The sequence below is a fragment of the Toxotes jaculatrix genome, chromosome 6 (genome assembly GCF_017976425.1).
Source record: "Toxotes jaculatrix isolate fToxJac2 chromosome 6, fToxJac2.pri, whole genome shotgun sequence".
NCBI lineage: Eukaryota > Metazoa > Chordata > Actinopteri > Toxotidae > Toxotes > Toxotes jaculatrix.
The window spans coordinates 232,829-250,221 of NC_054399.1; the positions used below are offsets into that span (position 1 = coordinate 232,829).

General features: G+C 45.5%; 2 protein-coding genes across 2 annotated transcripts; one reads left to right on the forward strand and one right to left on the reverse strand.

Annotated features, from left to right (window-relative positions):
• The first annotated feature begins 1,221 nt into the window (after positions 1–1,221).
• Positions 1,222–6,515, forward strand: stx6 (syntaxin 6). The gene is made up of 8 exons (XM_041040869.1): positions 1,222–1,412; positions 2,326–2,495; positions 2,612–2,706; positions 2,801–2,860; positions 3,932–4,060; positions 4,198–4,304; positions 4,545–4,639; positions 4,849–6,515. The coding sequence occupies exons 1-8, from the start codon at positions 1,378–1,380 to the stop codon at positions 4,923–4,925; spliced, it is 768 nt and encodes a 255-aa protein (XP_040896803.1). The 5' UTR covers positions 1,222–1,377; the 3' UTR covers positions 4,926–6,515.
• Positions 6,516–6,937: 422 nt separating this feature from the next.
• On the reverse strand, positions 6,938–13,858 carry si:dkey-121a11.3. The gene is made up of 10 exons (XM_041040332.1): positions 13,828–13,858; positions 12,653–12,741; positions 12,378–12,621; positions 11,663–11,768; positions 10,450–11,363; positions 10,092–10,194; positions 9,285–9,465; positions 9,092–9,198; positions 8,557–8,729; positions 6,938–7,246 (listed from the first exon to the last, which is right to left on the reverse strand). The coding sequence occupies exons 1-10, from the start codon at positions 13,856–13,858 to the stop codon at positions 7,050–7,052; spliced, it is 2,145 nt and encodes a 714-aa protein (XP_040896266.1). The 3' UTR covers positions 6,938–7,049.
• Positions 13,859–17,393: the final 3,535 nt, after the last annotated feature.

The window sequence follows — 17,393 nt, forward strand, 5'->3', positions numbered from 1 at the left end:
AGAGACCTGCCACCTTCAGAAGTTTTCTGACGACTCTGCTGTAGTAGGATGTATTTCAGGTGGTGATGAGAGTGAGTACAGGACTGTGGTGGACAACTTTGTCATGTGGAGCAGGAGAAACCACCTGCAGCTCAATGTGACAAAGACAAAGGAACTGGTGGTGGACTTGACTGTTACCATTCAAGGGGTCAATGTGGACATGGTGGAGGAGTACAGGTACCTGGGGGTGTACCTGGATTGCAAACTGGACTGGTCCAAAAACGTGGACGATGTGTACAAAAAGGGCCAGAGCCGTCTCTATTTTCTGAGACGGCTAAGGTCCTTCAACATCTGCCGGATGATGCTGCGGATGTTCTATGAGTCTGTGGTGGCCAGTGTTATCCTGTACGCTGTTGTCTGCTGGGGCAGCAGCCTGAAGTTGAAGGACACTAACAGACTCAATAAGATCATCAAGAAGGCCAGCCATGTTGTGGGGGAGGAACTGGACTCACTGAATACAGTGTTGGAGAGAAGAGTGTTGTCCAAAGTTAGGACAATATTGGACTCTCCTTCACACCCTCTCCACCATGTGCTGATCAGTCACAGAAGCTCGTTCAGCAACAGACTCGTTGTTCCACGCTGCACAGAGCGACACAGGAAATCATTCCTGCCTGTCGCAATCAAGATATACAATTCAGAACTCAGAACTTCAGAAAAAAAACAACCAAAAAAAACTCATGTATACTGTGTATACATCATTTTGAAACAGTTAAAACACATACCTCATGTATATAATGCAAATAAGAAGATGTCTTTATGTTTTTTCTATTTTTCTACTTTATTATATTTTCTGTTTGATTATTGGATTATATATATATCTTAATCTTCTTTGTTCAATTTCTTCTTCATTTTTCACTTGGGAGTGTGTAAGTAACAAAAGAATTTCCCTAAGGGGATTAATAAAGTTTTTTTCTGATTCTGATTCTGATATGTGCATAAGTGTTTATACTTCAGTCTGTCAGGAGATTCAACTTTAAAGACGTCATCATCATCATTATTATTGTTGTTATTGTTATTATCAACAATAATAATAATATCAATGTGTCAGCTCCAAAACCAGCCGTTTTTATTTTATGAAAATAAAATCGTTTGTTTTGTGACGTCTCCTTTCATCATGTCAGTTTTATTGATTTCTGTGACGTCAGGGCCACGTGTGCGTGTGACATCACGGGGTGATTTCCTCTGCGGAAGCCGCGGCTGTAAACAAAGCGGCGGGTCCGATGAAGACAAACTGAGGAATAAGAAACGATCAGAAATCACGCAGAATCAGTTCAAACGGACCCGGAACCGAGAGTCCGAGTGATGGAGCTCCGCGAGGACTGAACCAGAACCGGAACCATGTCTATGGAAGATCCGTTCTTCGTCGTCAAAGGGTTAGAGCTCCGCGCTAACTGGGACAACGGGGCTAAAGGCTAGCGTTTCCTTGGCAGCACTGATAGTTGATCGATAATCGATAACATGTTGGCCGAGACAAGAAACAGTTTAACTGTGCCATTTAACAGCAGGCGGATCAGCTGCGACCTGACGGACGTGCTAACGTTAGCAAGCAGTGCTAACTGAGGGAGTTAGCATGTTAGCACAGAGCTCGTCTGTGCTGTTTATCTGAGATCCGCGAAATTAAACCTGAGATTTTATTCAGATTTCTCTGAAGATGAAGTTCAAATGATGAAGTTTGACTGTAAAGTAAAGAACTGATCCGTTTTTATTTATTTTATCTAAAAGGGTATAAAATAAAAATAAATAGTATTTATTCTGTAATAATATTTATTGTTCATCAGACACAGGAGGTCTCACTCTGTTCTCTGAAGGACAGTTTCACAGTCTGTACATGTTCTAACCTCTGGGTCCATCACCTGAGGATCACAGACCCGGGACCAGCAGCTGAGTCTCACTCTCTGATTAACAGGCCTGTGACAGACTGAGCTCCACCTTTGTTATAATGTTCAGATGGAGTTTCTGCTGCTGCTGTTAATCTACTCCTCCTCCTCAGCTCCACCTTCATCTCCGTGCCTCAGCTCTGGCTGAAGCCTTGAACCAAACAAACCTCGTTAATTAATTAGTTCATCAAACTGATCCAACTCTTCAGCTGGATCACAGGTGTTTTCTTAAGTTTCCAGGACTGTTCCAAGATTTGATCTGTCTGAAACAAAAAAAACAGACAAAAACGAAAAAAACAAAATTGTCTGTCACAGATAAATCAGTGTACAGGAAACAGTTTTTGTTTGGTTTGTGTGACGCTCCTCTGTTCAGTGTTTAGTTGCAGCTGAAACGTTCATTTATTCACAGTGAGGTGCAGAAGGCAGTGAACGCAGCACAGAGCCTCCACCACAGATGGAGCGAGCTGCTGCAGGAGGGGGGCAGAGCCTCCAAAGAGGAAATGGACTGGACGACCAACGAGCTGAGGAACAGTCTGCGGTCCATAGAGTGGGACCTGGAGGACCTGGATGAGACCATCAATATCCTTTAAACGCAGAGCTGAGGTCACCTGACCCGAGCTCAGCTCACCTGCTCAGCTGAGTTACTTGAAGTGTGACAGTTTTAAGATGAACGTGTTTCTTAACGGTCAGTGAACGCATCGTCGAGTCCAACCCGAAGAAGTTCAACTTGGACGCTGCTGAGCTGTCGAAGAGGAAAGCCTTCATCACCAGCACCAGACAAACGGTCAAGGTAAACTGTGGAGTTGAAAACTCACCTGTTTGTAAAACGCTGAAACCTGCTCAGGTGAAACGATCTAATTGGCTATTGAATGTTTCTCTTGAAGGAAATGAAAGAACAAATGTCGAGTCCAGCTGCCGCCTCCATGGACAGAAAGAACAAACAGGTAAGTGCACACTTTCATTTGCTAACCTACCTGAGCACAGGTGTGTCGCTGAGATAAAGTGAATTATATTACAAAGAAACCTCCTAAAACCTAAAATCTCTGAAGATGCCATTTTTCTGACACTCTGCACTAGTGCTGCACGATTTGATGAAAACGTGCGATTGCGATTATTGTGGACAATATTGCGATTTGCGATTACGATATTATAAATAAATGGTGTCATGAGTCCACTTGCTTGAATATCAGGGACAACACAGAATAATTATAGTTTGTGTATTTCTCAACTCAAAACATACACATGACACACACAAAAAATACAAAACCTGAAGAGTACACTGTTTGTTCCAAATAAAGTAATATAAAAAAATAAATAAAAGTTTGAAAATAAAGATATTTTCAAAATGTATCCGTGATAGTTCGTTATGGTTCTTTCAGGCGGTTTTCAGTTTTATCTTTCACGTTACTTGGGCTTTTATTTGCATGCACTCGTCGAATTTTTCTCTGTGTTGTCTCAAAGGTTGATAGAGACTGGTCGTATTACCTCAGGACGTAGCGACTTTAGCTTTGCAGGTTTTACACAGCACGTCTTGCTGTTCAGGGTCGTCATACCTGAATCCAAAGTATCGCCATACAACAGAAGTAGCATTTTTTTCCGCCACCAACTCTGCTTGTCCCCGTTCCTCCTCAGCGTCTAGCGTTACTGCTGTTTGCTGAAAGCTGGGTAGTCACGTGACCGTACCTGCGGCTGCCCACAGCGTGTGGATGTGCCATCAATTACTCCACATTGGTTTACATTAAATCGCAAATCGCAGTCTTTTATGCGGTTACGTAATCACACAGCGTGACATCGCGATTGTGATTGCGATTAGATTAATCGTGCAGCACTACTCTGCACGTTCCCTGACCCAGAGAGGCTCCTCATGCCTCATCAGAGGCCGATGGAAACTTCAAAGTTAAAATCCTTGAAACCTCTTCAGAGAATGGCCCATAAAACACACACAGTGTCCCTGTGTGGACACGGAGCCGCAGCTAATTTAAAATTTCGGACTCTGTTTATCTCGTGACGTTCAGGATCTGCTCGGTGATCATGGCGCTCAGGCTCCTGTCTGGCATCCGGTCCCAGATAAGTATCGGCAACTGGACAGCCAGCTGCAGAACGCCAACTCTCAGTTTATCGAAGAGCAACAGGTGCAGCAGCAGGTATGGTAGCACCTGACCAATAAAACACCAGTGACAGAGCTCACTGTGTTGATAGAAGAAAGTTTTGAATCCTGAAATAAATTCAAACGATGATGTTTGTCAGTGGATTGAAGTAAATAAACGTTGGTGTGTCTCAGCTGATCGCAGAGCAGCAGGACGAACAGCTGGAGCTCGTGTCAGGAACCATCGGAGTCCTGAAGAACATGTCAGAGAGGATCGGCATGGAGCTGGATGAACAGGCTGTGTAAGAACACAAAGATTCATGTTGACCCAGAACCCTGTACTGTTCAGGTCCATGTCTGAGAATCAGGTCACGTCATGTGTCTTAGACCAGTGAGACAACAGGAGGTGGAGACACCAACAGGGCGGTTGAGATAAAAACAGGACAGTTTTTAGAAGAAGGACCCGGCACCCATGTGTCCGCGGGCCCCAGTTTGAGCCCCAAATTGAGTCTGTTAATCACTGTCGTTTCACATTCCTGCAGGATGTTGGACGACTTCAGCCATGAGATGGACAACACTCAGTCCAGACTGGACAACGTCATGAAGAAACTGGCCAAAGTGTCCCACATGACCAGCGGTAATCTACCCGGCAACACATGATGTCACCATCAGAAAGAAAATAATAAACAGCTGTTTCAGTAGGAAATGAGTTTACACTGATCAGTTACAGTTAACTGGAACTGCTATAAGGTTTAGTTTGGTTTAAGCACAGTGAACCACAGCGAGTGTAGTTAGTTCAGCTTGGTTATAGTTAGTTACAGTAGTTAACTCTTTGTGTCCTGGCAGATCGTCGTCAGTGGTGTGCGATCGGTGTGTTGCTCGCAATCCTCTTTGTCGTCATCCTCCTGTTTTTCATCCTCTGATGGATGCCTCCACTCGTCAGCCCCACATTCGTCTGACGCCTGCGTCTACTGGACTCTATTGGACTCCGCCGGACTCTATTGGACTCCGCCGGATTCTGCTGGACTCCGCCGGACTCTGCTGGACTCCACCGGGTTCTGCTGGACTCCGCTGGAGTCTTTACCCTCTGACGTCTGATCCTCCTCCAATCATGTTCATACATTTCACAAATTTGTATCATCAACCACAAATTTGCTTCAATGGGTTTTAAAGTCTGTTCAACAAACATCTGATCTGAGACGCTCAGATCGATGTCCCACCCTCTGTTACATTCTGCTGGACCTCTGGACTCTGCTCCTGATCAGTCTCATTAATCGCACTAAAGCTGGACTCTTAAAGACTCCTCTGGATTGTACTGGTATTTACCAGACTCTCCTGGACTTCCTGTCTCTGCTGAGTGGGACTGTAAAGTGTCTGACAGAGGTCAAAGGTTAAATAGGTGGAATGATGTGAGTCCTTTAACATTTCCTGTTTTAGGAAATTCAGAGATTCAGATTCAGAGAACTTTATTGTCATTCACTTTACGTCCTACGTTTGTATAATGAGCGAGATTTCATTGCACATTTCCCTCCTTAAAACCAGTTTAACTCCAGTTTAACTCTACTTTAAAACCAGTTTAACTCCAGTTGAATTTTATGGTTAATGCAGTTCAATCTTCTCCATTTAAACTCAGTTTAACATGAACCACTTTGACTCCATGCTAACTCTGGTTTAATTCTCATTTAAACTCCAGTTTGTTTGGTGAGAAGTTGGAGCTCGATCTTTTAATCTGAAAACACTAAAGCTGTGTTTGAGTTGATGTTTTTTTTTGTTTACACTTTGTTTTTTGTTTTTATTGACATTAAGTGACTGAAAACTTTACTGATTTTATTTTATCTAATTTTCTTCAGTGGTTTATTTTCTTTAGTTTTTTCGTGATCGTTATTGATCCGCAGACTCACCAGTGATTTATTGATCAGTGGATTTTTCCACTGTTAAATTGTTACTTATTCATACTACACACTTCCTGCTGCTGCTTCACAATAAAAGCCTTTCTCTGGGAACCTCTGGAAGGCTATAACATTTATATTTATTCATTTGCAGACACTTTAATCCAACTCAGGATTCAGTGTCTTGGTCAGGTTCACCTCGGCACGTGAATCGGCGGAGTCTGGGATCAAACCACCGACCCTGCCGTCAGCGGACAGCGGAGGCGTGAAGCAGCAGCAGGAAATGCAGTCCTTAAATCTGCGAGTGAGACATTGGCTGAAATCAGACTGACAGCTGCCGGAGGAAGCAGCCAATCACATCGTGGTTATCAGGTTTATGGTACGCTCGGCAGGAGAGTCTCATCTTTACCAACGTAAAAATGTTTCCTGCTCCCGTTTGAATAAAATCACAGCGTTGAGATAAAAACTCATTAAAAGTTGAGTTAAACGTTTTAACACTAACGTGATGAATCCATCCACTCGTCTGCTTCACGTTTCATGTTCCTCTGTCGGATTCCTGTGATCCTGAAGCTGCACACGTCCTCAGTGTTTCCTGTAAACTGAAAATAAAACTCAGATTGTGATCTCTCACATGTTCTGTGAAGAAATTTTGTCACCAACGTCAAAGGTCAAGGTCACTATGACCATATTTATGTTTTGCATGGTAATTCCATAAGAACTGTTTGAGGGATGGTTTTCCATGGTGCCTCAAGGATTAACTGACTAGATTTTGGAGGTCAGAGGTCAAAGGTCACTGCAAATGTGCTTCAGAATGTGTCGTCTCATAGAGCTTTGAGTGATGTTCTTCAAACTTTGCACATATTATCACTGCTTGTCAAAGATGGAGTCAATATGTATTGGAGGTCAAAGGTCAAGGCCACTGTGATCTTGTGTAAGTTTTGCTTGTGAACACCAACACTTCCCAAACATCATCACTACAAAACACCCATAATCTCTACATCTGACGTGCAGACGCGTGCAGACGCCACGTCGTACTTCTGGTTTTAAACACTAAAGGTTTGGTAACGAGGTCGAACAGCTTCTTTTACTGTGTTTGGATGAAGAAGCTTCTGGTGCAGTGGTTTCAGTGGTTTGAGTTACAGTCAGGTGGAGTCACGGTCACTGTGGAATCGTTCTCAGGTGTCGGAGCACCCGGACCGTAGTGGAGGCATTCTGGGTCAGCAGCTGGGTCACCTGATCCAGACTGAGACAGGCCACCTTCTCCCCGTTCACCTCCAGGATCTCGTCTCCGACTGAGAGCAGACCAGCGTACAGCTTCTCCGTACTGTTGTCCACCATGTCCTCCACATATACACCTACAGTGCACATCATTATACTGTTAATGATACAAACAGAACTCACTGTTAAACTCAGTGTTTCAGTGCAGACCTGTGCAGCAGCAGCAGCAGCAATTGTACTGACAGGCTCAGAGCTGAACTTCTAACGGACTCACAGAACTTTCAGTTTGACTTTTCTCTCACAGCTATTGAGTCCGACAGTCTGAAGGGCCTTGCGGATCCACCGTCTCAGTCTCTCAGTCACTACCCAGAGAGCAGGACCACAGCATTAGAGTTAGGAGCAGGACCACAGCTGAGGACTGGAACAGAGATCCAGAATCCAGAGCTTCACAGGTAGGACTTAGGCCAGGTGGTGAGGACAGCACAGGAGATCGTGGGCTCCCAGATCTGGACTCAGTTTACGTTGCCTTTGCAACAGATCCCAGTGAAACACATCCATCCCCCTACAGGACCCTCACACATGCAGCCCCCCAGCCACATACACTCACCTTCTCACACACACACACTTGCACAATCAAACACAGCATTCCATGCACTGGAACTGGCACTAAGCTGCACTTTATTTACTTTACTTTGTGCGTTTGTGCCTTTAAGTCGAGAATCTCTGCAAAATTTTGTTGTGTTCGTAAAATGACAATCAAGATTCTTGGTTTTTGATTGGTTCATCTCCAGGATCAGCTCCCTCTGAATCACCACAGTCTCATACAGTCCACATCAGTGCGGACTCTGCAATGGTCCACTTGTTGATCTCAGCTTCATCAGACCCTTACTGGTGAACCAGACCCTGAGACCCTTGAGCTTGTCTACTTGGGGTGATGGACAATCCATCGGTTTCCAGTAGAGGACCTCAGGCTATAAACTGCCTCAATGTTGACTGGAGGACTCACTCAGTCCTGAGGCCACTCTTCTGATAGGTCTGGATTCACCTGTCGATCTGCTGCAGTCCTTAGCTCTGGTCCTGGTCCTGGTCCTGACCTTCTCCATGTTTCAGACTTTCCTCTGTGATAGATCTTGTAGTCAGTTCTGGTTCAGGCTTTCCTTGAACCATCCCCTAGTTAAGCTGCTATAGGTTATAGGTTCTGGACAGAACCCTGTCCCTCTGATGGTCTATAGCAGTATATGTAATATCTTAAGGAATATTATGATGCTGTCATACATGCACTGCTACCCTGATGTTACCCAGAGGACCCGTAGCTGAAAACCCAAATCTCCAGTCAGTCTGACCAAATATTAAACGGACTTCGCCCTGCCAGGACCTGATTCTACGGACAGTGTTTTTAGTTCAGGTGAGAAAATGGCTTTAATGGTGTTTTTAATATGGTCAGTACCGGAGTCAAGTCGTCCTCTCCCTCTGCTGATGATGAATCCGTACGTTCGGTTCCTCGGTCGACTCAGCCCTAACAGAAAAGTTCCATCTGAACCGACCTCAAGAACTCGACCAACAGAACGTAGAGAGCACGGACTACCGATGTCTTCGACACTCAGACAACGCTGCAGGAACCTGAGAGAGAAACTGAAGTTGTGATTGGCTGGTTACCAAGTTTACCTCACTGTGACTGGTTGGTCCGGGTTTCTCTGGGACCTGGACCACAAAACGAGTTCAGCTCAACCTGATGCTGAATTCCTGCACTTCTAACTTTAGCTCTGTTTTCAGTCCAGAATGAAAAAACATTCTGTTGATCTATAAGAACGTGTGCTGCTCCCTACTTTTTGCCCCCGTCAGGATCCTGTAGGAATAAAGACTCAGTTTTCTCAGGGATCTAATTGGTGGTTTTAACTTGCAGTGTTTGTTACCTTGGTGAAAAACTGGAAAACCCACTGATCTGGTTTTGTGGTTCACATCCCTGAAAACAGGTAAGTTACCTGTCAGCAACCGGTCTGTAGTCAGCAGAACGATCTCTGTTCTTCTTCTGTTCTGATCCAAAACTCTGAACTGATGACAACTTCCTCAACTGCAAGAAGGGCGACCCCTGCTGGAGAGACAGGAAATGCTCAGTTCAAAGCAGAAGAAGAAGACGAAGGAAGAAGAAGGAAAAATCCTGAAAGGACCCCTCACCACATTCAGCGACTGAACTGACAAACACTTCTTTATCTGGCCGGATGGGGCAGGGCCCAACGCAGGGGGGTGGGGCCTGTTGTGGATTCGATCAAGGCTGCCGGTTCGAGTCCTGCCGAGTCTGACAGTGGAGAAAAGACGGTGCAGAGAAAGTCGAGGGGATTCGTCTCTGCTGCTGAGGCTGAAGGACACAGATGGCTCAGTATCAGAACTAAAACTAAAACTCAAATTTCAGAGACATGGGACCCCACGGTGGCAGAGGTGCACCGATATATGATGCTGGATCAGTATTCCAGTAATCAGGATTACGTCTCTGACTGATCTGTTCATTGTGTATTTAATTGTTTTATCAAAATTATTTTGTTGTTTATAAAACTCAGATGTGAAGCGATGTCACCGTGACGACTGGACCTGGACTGCTACACCTCTCATCTGTCTTTTCAGGTGCTGGTCTACAGGGTGGTACTGATCCTTCCTCCCTCCAGTCCCTGGTCAAACCCTAAATCTCGACCCGACTGCTGCTGCCTCTGGATGTTTAGCCGTCTCTGCACTCAGAAATCCCTGTGGTCCCTGATCTGGTTCAAACTCTGTTCTGGATCTGCGGTGGACTGATGTCTCCTCTGCTGCAGCTCTGAATGTGGTTTTAGTTTAAAGTGAACCAGGATCTTAACGTGAGGTGATGAGCTGTTGGTCCTCTGACCGTTAACGTAGATGTAGTGATGCTGCAGTGTGGTTTCCATGGTGATATGTCTACACGTGTGGTGTCGAACCGGGACGTCCAGCGGGGTGGGTGTGGTATAAACTCACCTTTTAGAAAATGAAGCAACGTCGCTGTGGAGCTCTGCTCCTATTGGCTGTTTAAACTGTCCGTCAGCACTGCTCTCTGAGGAGGCTGGGCCTTGGCTCTCAGCTGTAAACCATAAGAGGATGAGGTGTCAGTGCGTGTTTACAGGTACGTGACGTAACTTACAGGTGAGAGCCGTGATGCTATCACATCACTTCCTGCCTGTTGAATGTGTGTGAAGGTAGCGACAGGCCTTTACAACCAAGCAATGACTGAGTAGACATGAGGCTGTATGATGAACAACAGTAAAGACTTAAGAATTTTTCAGCACTTGTCATGACGACAATTCAAATATTGAATATTATGCATGTATGTACTGACCTTTAGTGCCTGAAGAGGAAGAGGAGGAGTTCTTCATCCTGGGATCCTCGTCCAAACAGGACCTGTCCTTCAGCTCTGAACCACATTGGACATCTCTGTGGGTCTGGGCCACTGCGGGTCGCCCCGGCTCCTCCTCGTCCAGATCCCTTCCTGCCTTTGTGCTTTTGAGCCTGGAACTCTGTGGTGTCATCGCTGATGTCGCAGTAGGAGGGGAGGGGCATCTGAAGGCGGGCGTGGTCAGTGGGTCAGGGCCGTATGGGTTGATTGGCAGGTCTGTGGAGGGCATGGCCTGGCTTACATTAAGTTCCACCTGATTGGTGCTGCTCCTCCTCACCTGCATGTCAGAGACACGCCAAGTCCCGCCCCCTCCCTGGGCGTATCTGGTCTCACCAAGTGTGACAGAGCCAATGTAGGTCTCTCTGATTGGCTCAGTCCGCAGGTTGAGATGGGGACGGTACAAACTCTGCCCCCTGTCATCGAGGACAGGTTGGTGTAGACGGTGGTTCAGGTTGACTCTGCCTCCTAAGACTGTCCCACAGGAGTCACACTGACCCAAACCCCGTCCTCCTGCCGGTGTTCGTCCTCTCTGCTGTTTGTCAACATCGTATCTTTCCCCTTGCAGCCCCGCCTCCGCTCTTCTGTTGATGTACATGTTCAGGTCTGGTTTGGAGACCAGGACACCTGTCCCCCGCTGCCCCACCCGTCTCCTCTGCTGCTGTCTCTCCAGGTAACGAGACTCTACTTCCAGCTCCGTCTCGTCCTCAAATCGCAGACGACGAGTTGGAGACACCGCTGGTCGCCGTCTTGTCGACCCCGGGGCTGACTCGCCACTCGACGAGTTGCTCAGGTGTCCCGAATGAGAGGCAACGCCCCCCAACCTCACCTGGATGACAGGATGCAGCCTGACCCCCGACCTACGGACAAACCACAGTTAGAGGACAGATGGACTGAGACCGGTTTTCTGTTCAGACCTGAATTTATGTCACAACCTGATGGGACACGGTGGGCAAAGAAAAACCATGACAGAACCCGATTTCACGAAGTGTGACAGAGAAGGACGGAGGACGCTGGCTCGGACGCGATCACATTCATCAACAGATGTTTATGAGACAGAAAAATATTTACAGCATCAACAAACTCAGAGCAACAGAAAAACAGCTGCAGATCAACAACAAACACACACACTCACTCAGAGTGTGTGTGTGTTACTCACAGAGTGTGTGTGTCGGGGGTCAGCAGGTTGTGGTCTCCTCTCAGAGGAACACAGCGACGCTTCATACGAGCTCTGTCCTCACGCTGCTGCTGCCGCGGCAACCGAGCTGACACAAAGAGACTGAACACACACACACACAGAGTGGGGGAGGGGAGAGGATGACACTGGCGGCTCTGATTGGTCGGTTTAAGTGAGGAAGGAGGATTAAAGAGAGCAGCTCGTCAGGACTAATTAACCTGACGAGACGACAGAGTGTTTACATCAGCACACTGTGTGTGTGTGTGTGTGTGGGTATGGACTGAAAACCTTTATATACTTGTGGGGACCCAAATCCTGGAGCCTACAGTTTAAACGGTGATTTGAGAGTCAGACGTGGTTTTAACGTTAAGGTCAGAGGTCTGATCATGAGAATATATTTCCCAGCATGCACTGCTGTTTGGGTTTGTTGTATCTGATCTGGAAACAGTTTGAAAGTTCAGGTTTGTCCTGTTTGTGTTTCTGATTCAGATGAAAATAAATGTTTGTTTTCTGCATATTAATGTTGTAAATGTTTCAGTGTGTTTGTTTGTTTTTACCTTTGATTGTTTTCATTTCTCAGGAGAAAATCAGACTCTGAAAAAAGGCAGATGGTTCCTCACATTCAGGTTTTTCCACTCAGAAACAGCTGCAGAGCTGCACCTCCCCCCTCCCCCCGCTCTAAACACCTGTGGTCTACCTGTGTCGTGCTCTCTGCTCTCTGACTGGCTGTCATCCAGGGGTGTCCTCTGGTTGGTCAGCAGGTGTCGGAGGACGCTGCGGTTCACCTGGACGCTCTGAGTCAGAGACGGGAGGCTGCTCCTCCTCTGTTCCTCCTGCAGCTTCACCTGGTTTCCTCCAGACATGACGCAGGTCCAGGTGTACTCCAGGTGTGCTCCAAGTGTCTGAGCACTGAGACTGAGTCGAGGCTGAAGCTGATCAGACTGTCCAGGTCAGTTTGTGAGGAGACCTCACCTGTCGAGACACAGACAGAAGCAGGTGAGTCTTCGTCGCTGCTGCAGGACGCAGCTCTGGCAGGGTGCGGTGCTGGATCACCTGAGGCCCTGGGCCACATCGCCAGGTAGACAGGTCAGGTGACAGGAGGTCAGGTCAGAGTCAGGTCAGAGGTAAAAGCCTTCCAGGAGGAGTTGGTCTGAGGAGGTGAGGGAACATTCCACAGATTTATTGTTTCTGTGATGTTTACACTCTGTAAACTGAGAGAAGGTTTAACTTTAGCACTGATACGACCAATACTACTGACAGTACTGCTACTACATCATTAAATATTCACAGTATTATTACTGCTACAGTCGGTGCTATCACCTGTAAACCTGCTCACCCACAGAGCAAACACTCCGAGCTGAGAGAAGAATTTTATTCCCTGGATGTTAATTTGTGAGATGTGAAGCTGACAGCACACACACACACACACACACCACACACACACACACCACATACACCACACACACACACACACACACACACACACACACACACACACACACACACACACACACCACATACACCACACACACACACACACACACACACACACACACACACCACACACACACACACCACATACACCACATACACACACACACACACACACACACACACACACACACACACACACACACACACACACACACACACACACACACACACACACACACACACCACACACACACACACACACACCACATACACCACATACACACACACACACACACACACACACACACACACACACGGCTGCTTCAGTGGAGCCATGACAGAACACTGATGGCTGATGGGAAAAAATGTTTTGGTGTCTCCAGTGAGACTGAGTTCAGATGAAATTCACACTGATTTAATATGTTTGTATGTGTGTGTGTGTGTGTGTGTGTGTGTGTGTGTGTGTGTGTGTGTGTGTGTGTGGTCTCTGTGGTGTCGGGGTTTGGGTTAGTTGCAGTGATGGCTCTGACAGGTGTGTTTTCCTGCAGGTGAAGTGGACCAGGTAAGTCAGCAGAGACAGTGACTCAGCAGTGAAACATCAGGTCCTGGTCTCAGAGATCTGGATCTGTTCTCTGCACTCGTCTAACAGGAACTCAGAAAACCTGATCAGGAGTTCATCCTAACATGTTCCGTTAACTCAGGTAAAGTCTCACCTGCAGACAGACCGTCCCACACCTTGACCATCGTGACGTCCCTCTGCTCTCCAGAGAAGTTCGGGAGAGATACAGATGTCTCAGACGCGTCTTGCAACCCAGGTCTGATCCAGAATCATTCTTGTCAGAGAGTTTTCAGAGAGCAGCCTGTCTATCTGTCTGTCTGTCTGTCTGTCTGTCCGTCCGTCCGTCTGTCCATCCGTCCGTCCCCTGGTCCTCCTTCTCTTCTCTCTCCTCATGTTTTGGGCGTCTGGTCACCCTAGAGAAACTCAGACCAGCCTCTGATTGGCTGGTCGCAGATGATTCCGGTGAGTGTCGGAGAAGCTGATTGGTGGAGCTGAACAGAGCCCGCCACCTTCAACAGAGCAGAGGAAGTGTTTATATATTTTCTTCCTCTGGTATTTCCTGTGTTGATTTAAGGATCAGCGAGCGGCCAAGCGTCGGTCCTGCAGCTGCTGCTCCTGAGTCAGGAGGGACACTGTCCTCCAGGTGTGTGATGGTTGGTCTTCAGGTCTGCGGCGTGTTCTCTGCTGGTTTGTTTCTAAATGTGTTTAAATCCCAGACATTAATGAAATAATTTCCCAGAATTCCAAGTTTTAATTTCATGTGATGTTTTTAAGTTTAGTTTTACTCTAATGATAAAAATCTTATGGAGCTAAATAGATATGATGTTGTTGTATGTGTCACATCAGACTGACAGTAAATGATCTAAAATCTTTAGTGGTTTAATCAACTTCACAGTTTCTCATAAAAATTTTTATTATATTTTATTATTTTATTTGTGTGTTTTAAATAAACGTTTATTTGATTGATTGGTTATCCACTAATTTAGAGGAATTCCACCTAGCCTGGAAAGACAGCTTTATAATGTATAAAAAAGCCCTTCGTAAGGCAAGAACTGCCTATTACTCATCATTAATAGAGGAAAACAAGAACAACTCTAGGTTTCTTTTCAGCACTGTAGCCAGGCTGACAAAGAGCCATAGCTCTGTTGTACCATCCATCCCTCTAGCTCTCACTAGTAATGACTTTATGAGCTTCTTTAGAAACAAAATAGTAGACATTAGAGACAGAATCCATCTCATCCTGCCTACAACTGTTAATGATGTAGGTATGTCTAGAACAGCATCTTTAGAAATGTCTGCCAGTCCTGATTTGTCGTTAGACTGTTTCTCTCCCATAGAGCTAGCTGAATTGACTTCAATAGTTTCTAAATCTAAATCATCAACATGTCTTTTGGATCCTATCCCGACCAGACTTCTTAAAGATGTATTGCCTTTGATTGGCACTCACATATTAGATCAGATAAATCTCTCGTTGGTAACAGGATATGTTCCACAGGCTTTTAAGGTTGCAGTTATCAAACCTTTACTTAAAAAGCCTTCTCTGGACTCTGACATTTTGGCAAACTATAGACCTATATCCAATCTCCCCTTTAATTCGAAAATTCTTGAAAAGGCTGTTGCATCTCAGTTGTGTGACCATCTACATAGGAACGGTTTGTCTGAAGTTTTTCAGTCAGGATTGAGAGTTCATCATAGCACAGAGACAGCACTGGTGAAAGTTACCAACGACCTTCTTATAGCATCAGATAATGGACTCGTCTCTATACTTGTCCTGCTAGATCTTAGTGCTGCATTTGACACTATTGATCATAGTATCCTATTGGAAAGATTGGAACATGTTATTGGGATTAAAGGAAGAGCACTAGACTGGTTTAAATCATATCTGTCAGATAGATACCAGTTTGTTCATGTTAATGATGATCCCTCCATATATACCAGAGTAAGTCATGGAGTTCCACAGGGTTCTGTGCTTGGACCGATATTGTTCACCTTATACATGCTTCCCCTAGGCAATATTATCAGGAAGCATGGAATAAATTTCCATTGCTATGCGGATGATACCCAGCTATATTTATCTATGAAGCCAGACGAAACAGATCAGTTAGCCATACTTCAGGCAAGTCTTAAAGACATAAAGGCCTGGATGACCTGTAACTTTCTTCTTCTGAATTCAGACAAAACTGAGGTTATTTTGTTTGGTCCCAAACACCTCAGAAACAGTTTATCTAATCATATAGTTACTCTGGATGGCATTAATTTAGCCTCCAGTACGACTGTGAGGAACCTTGGAGTTATTTTTGATCAGGATCTGTCCTTTAACTCACACATAAAACAAGTCTCTAGGACCGCCTTCTTTCACCTGCGCAATATCAGTAAGATTAGGAACATTCTGTCGCAGAGTGATGCTGAAAAATTAGTCCATGCTTTTGTTACTTCTAGGCTGGACTACTGTAATTCCCTATTATCAGGATGTCCAGTTAACTCTGTAAAAAGCCTCCAGCTGATCCAAAATGCTGCAGCGAGAGTACTGACTGGAATTAGCAAGAGAGATCATATTACTCCTGTACTAACTTCTCTTCATTGGCTTCCTGTAAAATCCAGAATTGATTTTAAAATCATTCTCCTTACATATAAGGCCCTCAATGGCCAGGCTCCTTCATATCTCAAAGAGCTGATAATACCATATCATCCCAACAGATTGCTTCGTTCCCAGAATGCAGGTTTGCTTATGGTTCCCAAAATCTCTAAAAGTAGAATGGGAGGCCGAGCCTTTAGCTATCAGGCCCCTCTCCTATGGAACCAACTGCCAGTTTGGGTTCGGGAAGCAGACACCCTCTCTAATTTTAAAACGAAGCTTAAAACCTTCTTGTTTGATAAAGCTTATAATTAGTTGTAGTTACAGTCCTAGTTATTTATTAAACTTATAGTTAGTCACAATTATCTCTATAGACACTGTTACAGTTAAGGATATAGCCCTTAGTAGGGCTGGCTCAGGCAACTGAATCATCCCCTAGTTATGCTGCTATAGGCCTAGGCTGCTGGGGGACATCCCATGATCCACTGCGCACTTCTTCTTCTTTCTCTTTCTCTCCTCAGTCCCGCTCTCAAATTTATTAGCCTTTATTCCATGTCATTAACTCTGTGTCCTCTCTGTCCCGTAGTCCTGTGCCTGTCTCTCTCTGTACCTGTCTGCAGGTGTCTCTGGCTCCAGAGCTGCATGTCCTATGGTCCTGGCTCCACCCACCTGCTGCTGTTTATTGTTCACAATGATCCATTTCTAACACGTTTAATGTTCCATTCTGCTACAGATAAATATTGGATTAATATTCTTTGCAAACTGTAATGTAAATAATTACCAGTCATGACAGCTTTTTGCCTCCGTGCTCTGTTTCATAATTGTAATCTGCTGAGCACACATTATCCAATAACTGTTCACTAACTGTAATGTAAATGCTGACCCTCTAACATTGTCCATTGTCTGTATTATGCTGCATGTCTTTCTCCCCCTCTCCTCCATTCCTAGCTGTCCTATCTTCCTCCTTTTCCTCCTTTCACCCAGCCCGGCCCTCAGCAGGAGGGTCCCCCATCTGAGCCAGGTTCTGCTCAAGGTTTCTTCCTGTTAAAAGGGAGTTTTTCCTTGCCACTGTCGCCTTAAGTGCTTGCTCTGGGGTCAGACTCTGGGTCTCTGTAAAGCGCTTTGAGACAATTTTGATTGTGGAA